General features: G+C 44.2%; 1 protein-coding gene and 1 long non-coding RNA gene across 3 annotated transcripts in view; one reads left to right on the top strand and one right to left on the bottom strand.

Moving 5' to 3' along the window:
- The window catches only part of LOC127354871 (5'-AMP-activated protein kinase subunit gamma-2), a 33,120-nt gene that overhangs the window by 11,033 nt on the left and 12,087 nt on the right, over positions 1–10,000 (top strand). Inside the window, exon 5 of the mRNA XM_051385155.1 lies at positions 4,162–4,382. Coding sequence (XP_051241115.1) covers positions 4,162–4,382 — 221 coding nt within the window. The remainder of the gene's footprint in view (positions 1–4,161; positions 4,383–10,000) is intronic.
- Positions 4,402–6,198, bottom strand: LOC127355250 (uncharacterized). 2 transcript variants are annotated; one of them, XR_007881705.1, is made up of 3 exons: positions 5,100–6,198; positions 4,980–5,019; positions 4,402–4,904 (listed from the first exon to the last, which is right to left on the bottom strand). It is a non-coding gene; the product is annotated as an uncharacterized LOC127355250 (long non-coding RNA). The 2 variants fall into 2 exon arrangements; XR_007881706.1 differs by having other exon boundaries at positions 4,402–5,019; positions 5,100–5,439; positions 5,650–6,198.

Here is a 10,000-nt window from a genome sequence, read left to right as displayed (position 1 = left end):
TCATCACTAGTTGGGTTATTTCAAATTAGCTCGTACTTTCTTTAACTGATTTCATTTGGTTTCATTAGTTCAGTCAAACAGTTTTTCTTTTACTTCATTACACAACTTTATTGCAGCATTTAGTTCAATGAAGTTTAATTGATGATGTTTTGTTTTAATTTCTTACTTTTATCTGAATTAGCAGCTGTGGCCGTTGTTCTAATGGTAACGTAGTGTAACAGAAAGAGTGATATTTAAATCTCTTTTTATAGACACATTAGCAGAGACTGACGAGAACGGATTAAAGTCTTCATTCGGAGTCTTTTGGTTTTCACTTTGCGTTTTGGATGAACTGATTCATGGCGATGAAGCGTCTGAGCGGCCTGATGCTGAGGAAGTGGAAGGAGAAGGAGAGATGGACAGGGAGGAGGAGGAGTGAGCCATATGGAGGAGGAGAGGAAGATGAGGAGGAGGAGGAGGAGGAGGAGGAGGAGAGGCAGACGGACAGGAGAGACAGACAGACACACAGACCTATGCTGAGGAGGAAGTCTGAGCCCTTTGGACAGACGGAGGGAGCTGGAAAGATGGAGGAGAAGAAGAGTGAGAGCAGCAGGAAGAAAGAACGCAGGAGGTCTGAATCCAACATGGAGGACGAGGAAAGGAGAGACGGGAAGATGACAGAGACGGGCAGAGGGAAGGAAAGGAGGAAGTCTGCGTCATGGATGATGGTAGAGGACAGAGCAGGAGGACAGGTGGACAGGAGGCCGAAGGAGGCGGACAGACGGACGCTGCGGCGGCGGTCAGAGCCTTGCGGGATCCTCCACGTCCAACTGCTTCCTCTGTCCAACAGGAAGAGGAGGGAGCTGCTGCAGAGACGGACGGGGCGCAGGACGTCCTGCGGCGAGGAGGGGGACGCACAGACGGACAGGAGGCAGGGAGACGAGTTCAGACGGATGACCAGAGGGAGGTCAGAACCCGTCGGCCCTCTGGACGAGAGTAAGCAAAACGTGTACATGAACACTGGATGTCGTGGTAGTATGTTTGTTTATGTTTGGGCTAAAATACACACAGTATACCCTAGCAACCAAATCGCCATAGCAACCACCACACATACAACACACAGACATGATCAACCATCAAGGACCACCAACAACAACCACCCAGCAATGTTTTTACTACTGCAGTTACACTACCCAAAACACCCTAGCAACCACACTGAACACCATAGCAACCACCTAGCAACCACCTAGCATCATCACCATGGCTACCACTTATGCACATGTAAATAGCAACTTCCAACTGCCCACCATCCAGGATCTCCACCACTAGGGTATACCATGCAGAATCACCATAGCAACTATCTCATATAGCAACAGCAACACTCTGACAACCCCCTAGTGACACCTGCAAATACATTACTGTGACACTACTGACAACAGCCTAGTAACCACCTATTTTTTGCATAGCAACAACCGGGAGCACCTTAGAAACAGCCTGCTAACCACTCACATCACCATAGCTACCACCGATGTTCCTATAGCAACAGCAACCATCTAGGATCATCTTCAGCGACTAACTCGAACACCCTAACAACCACCATCTTATTAGCAACCTAGCAAATGCTAATCATTCAGCAACACACCTCCTCCAAACATTTGGGAGAACGAGCTAACTGCAGCGTGTAGTTTCAGAGCTTTCAGCCACGTGGCATGATCTTCATCAGCACGTGGAGTCCTAGATGTTCTGAGCAGTTCATTGAATTTTGATGATGTTCATGCCTGACTTTTGGGTCATTATGTAGCTCTTCTGGAGCTTTCGACACATCACAGCCTTTCTTATGTCCTCTCCACACAACAGCTCCGTTTCCTCCACAGAACCTGAACCTGGGTTTGAGCTACGAGAGCAGGAACAAAGAGGCTAAAAAACAAAAGTAATCCTGTTATTGCCGCACAGGTGGACGCTTACAGTCACACTGAGCGTGTCAGTGTGCGTCACTCCACCGCAGCAGACCTGTTCTTCCCACCAAAACTAAACCTGTAATCACTGTTTGTGTCGGCGGCTGAGTGATTAGGTTAATGTCACTCTGTATCATTTCACTGTGCTGTAATCTCGCTGTAACCACAGTTCGCTCTGTCAGACAGGAAACGCTGAGAGCAGTCAGCTGAAGAAGCTTTAGTTCAACGAAACCTTCATTAAAACAGTGTAACTTTAACTAAAGTTGGGGGAGATTCTGCGGGTGAACTTTGTAAATGGTGAAAGTCTGTTTAGGATGATGAACCAGAATTACTGATCAAGGTTTCTGCACTGATTGCTGCGGAGGTCAAACTCTCTGTATCTCCTCACTCTCAGCTTGTTGACAACCTTGGTGCTACTTTGTTCATTTTGAAGATAATCCACTGGGCGTACACAGCAGGCCTATAGCTCAGTGTTTGACCAATCTTATAACAAATCTCAAAGCAGACATTTTGACATGAAACACTAGGATAAACACAGGTACTGACAATAATTACATTTATAATCTAACAATAAAAACATCTGAAGATTTTACAGTAAACTGTCGAACCATTGTGTTCGAGAGCAGGCGTACGTCACTTTCTCCAACTCTTCCTCACAGGTTAGTTAATGACAGACAGTCAGTGAGTGTGTCTGTGTCCAACTCTTCCTCACAGGTTAGTTAATGACAGACAGTCAGTGAGTGTGTCTGTGTCCAACTCTTCCTCACAGGTTAGTTAATGACAGACAGTCAGTGAGTGTGTCTGTGTCCAACTCTTCCTCACAGGTTAGTTAATGACAGACAGTCAGTGAGTGTGTCTGTGTCCAACTCTTCCTCACAGGTTAGTTAATGATGTTACTGAGTCAATGTGAGCAGATTGTGTCTGTAGACTGAAGAGAATCAGAGTCTCACTGATGGTGGAAATAAAGGTTTTACTTCCTTAAAACAGCCGTTTGTTTAATGGAGTTTGGTGTGACAGTGTGGCACGAGTAGCTGCTCCACACTGTCACACCAAACTCAAGTTTTTGTCTTTTTAATGTTTAATCAAAGAAAGAAAGAAAGAAAGAAAGAAAGAAGAATACCTTTTACGGTTAATGTCACTTATTTTACATAAGTAACAATAATTGATTAATAATAATAATAATAATAATAATAATAATAATATATTTACTTTATAGAAAGAAACTCAAAGACACTTCGCATAAGTTAAAAGGGAAAGAAAAAGGTAATAAAAACAACACACTAATAAATTACAGCAATATCTACAACACTCAACAATTCAATTCAATTTTATTCAACTATGAATTGATCATTAACATTTATATTACATTTATAAATGTATTAACAGCATTAAACTAGCTCTAAATATCTACAAACTTTAACTGTCTTTTTATATAAGACATTTTAATTTTATTAATATTCCTATGAATTAAAAAATATTATGGGAAATGTAGGATGGAGTGTTTTTGGAACTAAAAGTCTTTGGTCTTTAATCTGTCTCTAACTGGAACTAGTCTGAGGATGACAGACCTCACAGAGTATTCATTCTACTGTGTGTGTGTGTGTGTGTGTGTGTGTGTGTGGTGTGCACAGTACTCCCCTCTAATCCGTTAAAGTGCCTGTCTGTTCATGTTCCCCTCAGCACACTGTAGAATTTCCTATTAGCAGATTGGTGTGTGTCTGTGCATTAGAGAGAGGTACAAGGTAACCTACATTACAGCAGTCTGCACTCTCTGTTGGTCAGTCTGAGACAGACAGACAGACAGACAGACAGACAGAGAGAGAGAGAGGGAGAGACAGACAGACAGACAGACAGACAGACAGACAGACAGAGAGAGAGACAGACACAGAGAGAGAGAGACAGACAGAAACCCAAATGTTTTAAAAGAACAGATATAATGAGGGATTCAAGCTGCCTCTGTGTGTGAGTGTATTATTATTATTATTATTATTGTTGTTGTTGTTGTTGTTGTTATTGTTATTGTTATGAGTATGTTTCCATTATAATCTGCCAGCTGTCTCAGAGGACTGACATCAACCATCATCCACTAAATATAGACTGTTATCACTGCTGTGTGTGTGTGTGTGTGTGTGTGTGTGTGTGTGTGTGTGTGTGTGTGTGTGTGTGTGTGCAGGTTTATTTAAAACTCTCTCCATTACTTTCTCCTCCCTCCCTCCCTCCCTCCCAGCCCACAGCCTCTCCTCCCATCCTCCTCCTCCTCCTCCTCCCCCCCGTCAGGAGGAGCTGAGTTTTTTCCGTCTGGAGACGTACCTGACGGAGCCGAGGCGTCCGGAGACCAGGAGGCTGCGCTCCTTCTCCTCCCCTCCCGACACAGGACAACACTCCTCCTCCTCCTCCTCCTGCTTCCAGCTGCCTCCTCTGGCTCCGCCTCTTCCTGTTGGGAGGCTGGTGAGTGAGGAGCGTTTACACATCTCCATGTTTGTTGCTATCGTCACAATACAGCGTTCAGGTTACAAACCAATGTACCCGCACTGTGCGCCTGCCTGTGATTGGTCCGCACAGGATCTTGCTGGATGATGTCACGTTGCTGCAAAAGTCAGGTTGACGACCCTCAGCAACTTCAATTCAGTTTTATTTGTATAGCACCAAATCATAACAGAAGTTATCTCTTTTCAAATAAGTCTAAACTCCTGTCAATGCGTACATAAACCTGTCAATGCGTACAAAGTCAATGCGTACATAAACCTGTCAATGCGTACAAAGTCAATGCGTACATAAACCTGTCGATGCGTACAGAAACCTGTCAATGTGTACAGAAACCTGTCAATGCGTACATAAACCTGTCAATGCATACAAAGTCAATGCGTACATAAACCTGTCAATGCGTACAGAAACCTGTCAATGTGTACAGAAACCTGTAAATGTGTACAGAAACCTGTCAATGCGTACAGAGTCAATGCGTACATAAACCTGTCAATGCATACATAAACCTGTCAATATGTACAGAAACCTGTCAATGCGTACAGAGTCAATGCGTGCAGAAACCTGTCAATGCGTACAGAAACCTGTAAATGTGTACAGAAACCTGTCAATGCGTACAGAAACCTGTCAATGCATACAGAAACCTGTCAATGCGTACATAAACCTGTCAATGCGTACAGAAACCTGTCAATGCGTACAGAGTCAATGCGTACAGGAACCTGTCAATGCGTACAGAAACCTGTCAATGCCTACAGAGTCAATGCGTACAGAAACCTGTCAATGCGTACAGAAACCTGTCAATGCATACAGAAACCTGTAAAAGTGTACAGAAACCTTTAAATGTGTACAGAAACCTGTCAATGCATACATAAACCTGTCAATACATACAGAAACCTGTCAATGCGTACAGAGTCAATGCGTACAGAAACATGTCAATGCGTACAGAAACCTGTAAATGTGTACAGAAACCTGTCAATGCGTACAGAGTCAATGCGTACAGGAACCTGTCAATGCGTACAGAAACCTGTCAATGCCTACAGAGTCAATGCGTACAGAAACCTGTCAATGCGTACAGAAACCTGTCAATGCATACAGAAACCTGTAAAAGTGTACAGAAACCTTTAAATGTGTACAGAAACCTGTCAATGCATACATAAACCTGTCAATACATACAGAAACCTGTCAATGCGTACAGAGTCAATGCGTACAGAAACATGTCAATGCGTACAGAAACCTGTAAATGTGTACAGAAACCTGTCAATGCGTACAGAAACCTGTCAATGCATACAGAGTCAATGCGTACAGAAACCTGTCAATGCGTACAGAAACCTGTAAATGTGTACAGAAACCTGTCAATGCGCACAGAAACCTGTCAATATGTACAGAAACCTGTCAATGCGTACAGAGTCAATGCATACAGAAACCTGTCAATGCGTACAGAAACCTGTCAATGCGTACAGAAACCTGTAAATGTGTACAGAAACCTGTCAATGCGTACAGAAACCTGTAAATGTGTACAGAAACCTGTCAATGCGTACAGAGTCAATGCGTACAGAAACCTGTCAACGCGTACAGGAACCCGAAGTGGGCGTGGCCACCGAGGCACACAGACAATCTGTCCACACACAGCGTCAGATCTGCAGCAGCAGCGTAAAAAGAGCCAACTGAGAGTCATAACTGATGATCTGTATTTCCAGCTGTAGGAGCAAAAAAGACTGCTGACATTAATATGCATGTCCACATTTACAGATTCATGTACACATTTACACATTCATGTACACATTTACACATTCAGAATTAGAATCAGAATCAGAATTTGTTTATTGCCAAGTAGGTTTTTATGCCTACGAGGAATGTGACCTGGTGCAGTTGGTGCATAAAAATATATACATATACAAATACAAATATACAAATATACAATTATTCAAATCACACAGAAAGCACACAGAAAAGCAGAAAAATAAAGTACTTTCAAAAAATAAATAGATAAAGATAAGAAGAGAAATAGAAAGCTGTGCAGAAGAACGTGGGTGCATTAATGTAATGCATACTTTATATACAGGGTGGGTATAAGAGTCAATGACAGTGGGTAATCCGGGCCTTGTTAAGGAGGCCAGCTGCCGAAGGGAAGAAACTGTTTTTATGGCGAGACGTTTTAGTCCTGATGGACCGCAGCCTCCTGCCAGAGGGAAGTATCTCAAAGAGATTGTGACCGGGGTGGGTGGGGTCAGCCACAATCTTACCTGCACGCTTCCTGGTCCTAGAGGCGTACAGGTCCTGGAGGGATGGCAGATTGCAGCCGATCACCTTCTCAGCTGATCGAATGATACGCTGCAGTCTGCCCTTGTCCTTGGCAGTGGCCGCAGCGTACCAGATGGTGATGGATGAGGTGAGGATGGACTCGATGATGGCAGTGTAGAAGTGCACCATCATCGTCTTTGGCAGGTTGAACTTCTTCAGCTGCCGCAGGAAGTACATCCTCTGCTGGGCTTTCTTAGAGAGGGAGCTGATGTTCAGCTCCCACTTGAGGTCCTGGGTGATAATGGTACCCAGAAAGCGGAAGGACTCCACAGAGTCAACTGGGGAGTCACACAGGATTATAGGGGCGGGTGGGGCTGGGTTCTTCCTAAAGTCCACAACCATCTCCACTGTTTTTAGAGCGTTTAGCTCCAGGTTGTTCTGGCTGCACCAGGTCACCAGATGGTCAATCTCCCATCTGTAGGCCAGATGTACCAGAGATGAGCCCAATGAGGGAGGTGTCATCCGCGAACTTCAGGAGCCTGACGGACTGGTGACTGGAGGTGCAGCTGTTAGTATACAGGGAGAAGGGCAGAGGAGAAAGAACACAGCCTTGGGGGGATCCGGTGCTGATGGTCTGGGAGTCAGAGACATTTTTCCCCAGCTTCACCTGCTGTTTCCTGTCAGACAGGAAGTCTGTGATCCACCTGCAGGTGGAGTCAGGCACAGTGAGCTGGGAGAGCTTGTCCTGTAGCAGAGCAGGGATGATGGTGTTGAACGCAGAGCTGAAGTCCACAAACAGGATCCTGGGGTGGGGCTGGTGAGGGGTGTCACGGGGGATGGTGTCAGGACTGCTCCTTTGTCTGTCGAAGCGGCAGTAGAACTCATTCAGCTCGTTTGCCAGGCGCAGATCATTGATGGAGTGAGGGATTTTGGGCTTGTAGTTAGTTATCTGTCTGAGCCCCTTCCAGACAGAACCAGAGTCGTTGGCTGAGAACTGGTGTTGAAGTTTCTCAGAGTACTGACGTTTAGCTTCGCTCACCGCCTTCCTAAACTTGTACTTAGACTCCTTAAACTTGTCCCTGTCCCCACTCCTTAACGCTTACTCCTTCTGCAACCGTAGTTGAATGAGTTTGGCTGTGAACCAGGGTTTGTCGTTGTTGTAACTCACCCTGGTGCGTGATGGTACACAGCAGTCCTCACAGAAGCTGATATATGATGTCACAGCCTCTGTGTACTCATCCAGACTGTTAGTAGCAGTCCTGAACACATCCCAGTCAGCAGAGTCCAAGCACGCCTGGAGATCCTCCACAGCTTCACTGGTCCACTGCTTTGATGTCCTCACAACAGGTTTGCAGAGCTTTAATTTCTGCCTGTATGAGGGAATCAGGTGGACCATGACGTGGTCAGAGAGGCCCAGTGCGGCGCGGGGGACAGCGTGATAAGCTCAGCTGACTGTAGTGTAACAGTGATCCAGTATGTTCTTCTCTCTGGTCGGGCATTTAATAAACTGTTTATATTTTGGAAGTTCGTGACTGAGGTTTCCTTTGTTAAAGTCACCAAGGACAATAACTAAAGAGTCCGGGTTAGTCCGCTCCACACACAGTATCTGGTCGGCGAGCGTGCGCTGTGCGTCCTGCACGTTGGCCTGCGGTGGAATGTAAACACCGACCAGAATGAATGAAACGAACTCACGGGGGGAGTAAAAAGGTTTGCAGTTTATGAAGAAGAGCAGTGCTATTGGATCACTGTCACATCATTGCACCAGCTACTGTTGGTATAAAAACAGATTCCTCCACCCTTTGTTTTGCCGGAGAGTTCCGTGTTACGATCCGCTCTGAGGAGTTGGAAGCCTGCCAGCTGCAGCGCAGAGTCCGGTACTGATCCACACAGCCACGTCTCCGTGAAGCATAAAACAGAAGATGAAGAAAAGTCACTGTTTTTCCCCAGAAGGAGCTGAAGTTCGTCCATTTTGTTGCACAGTGAACGCACGTTGGAGAGGAATATTCCAGGTAACGGTGTGCGATGTCCGCGCTGGCGGAGACGCACAAGCGCACCGGCACGTCTCCCTCTCCTCCTGTGTTTCACTGCGTGAGCAAAGGTGAGCGCACCTTTGACCACAATGTCCAATAATTCCACGGAAGAAAGAAGAAAAGTGGGAAAGAGATCAGCTGGAGTTGTTCCCCTGATGTACATGAGCCCTTCTCTTGTGAAAGAGTTCTGGGTATCACAGCCGAAAACTGAATTAACAAACAAAACAAGAAAAAACAAAGCGCACCAACACACCGAGGCGGCCGTACATGGCGCCATCCATGTATGCATCAGATTTATTAATATTATTTATTATCTGAATAGAGATTTGGAGATTCTTTTACACATTTACAGTCTGATTACACGCACATTGACTGAGATACAGTCACACAACTCTCCACTCACATTTGTAAAGGAGGATCTGAGGACAGAGAATTAACGTAATATATTCTGTTCATTTAAAAAAAACATTTAAATTGAGTATTTATCTGATAAAATGCTGTTTGGCCCTGCAGACACTCTTTGAATCATCATCATATCAACATTAAAACCTTTTAAATACGTCTGCTCTGTGAATTATTGATGCTTTAATATGTTGACTGAGCAGTTATTTAATGAGTCCGCTGATGCATCAAACTGAGTGCAGTTAAATCTGCTCACACAAACTAATCTTTTCTTCTGCGTCAAAGAAAAACCTTAATGTGTGACAGTAAATGTTCAAGAAGTCCAACATTTCCCTCTGAGACCGAGAAAAAGCAGAGCAACACTCACTGAACCTCGGCCGTGTTCGGCTCTGCTCGGCGGTTTCCGGTTACGCTCGGCTCTGGGATGCTGCGTGAATCAACGTCAAGTGTCCACCGATAACTACAACTGGACCGGAAGCTGTGCTTTCAAAATAAGATATTAAACTACGCAAATAGTTACCAATAATAATAATAATAATAATAATAAATAAATCACAGAAGTCAAAAAGTGTTTTGTCAGAGTTTGTTTGTATATTTAAAATATAACACAATTAATATCATACTGTGTATAACTGCTTTATGGCAGAGGAATTAGAAACAACACCATTGACAGTTTATATTATATTATATATTAACTGATGCTCATTTATATTACAGCAGTAAAATCCTGCTTTTACATTATTAATGCATAACTCAGTTCTCTTATGAAATCATACCTACATTTTACTGAAGTAACCTTTACACAGTGTGTTTGTTCTTTTACCGAAGTAGAGGATCTGTATATTTCCTGATTTTCAGTTATTAAATTAAATTCTCGGATTTCTGTCACAACGTGCATGCTTTTATTGTGAA

Source organism: Dicentrarchus labrax, unplaced genomic scaffold, assembly GCF_905237075.1.
Source record: "Dicentrarchus labrax unplaced genomic scaffold, dlabrax2021, whole genome shotgun sequence".
Classification (NCBI taxonomy): domain Eukaryota; kingdom Metazoa; phylum Chordata; class Actinopteri; family Moronidae; genus Dicentrarchus; species Dicentrarchus labrax.
This window is presented reverse-complemented; position numbering and strand designations above follow the sequence as displayed.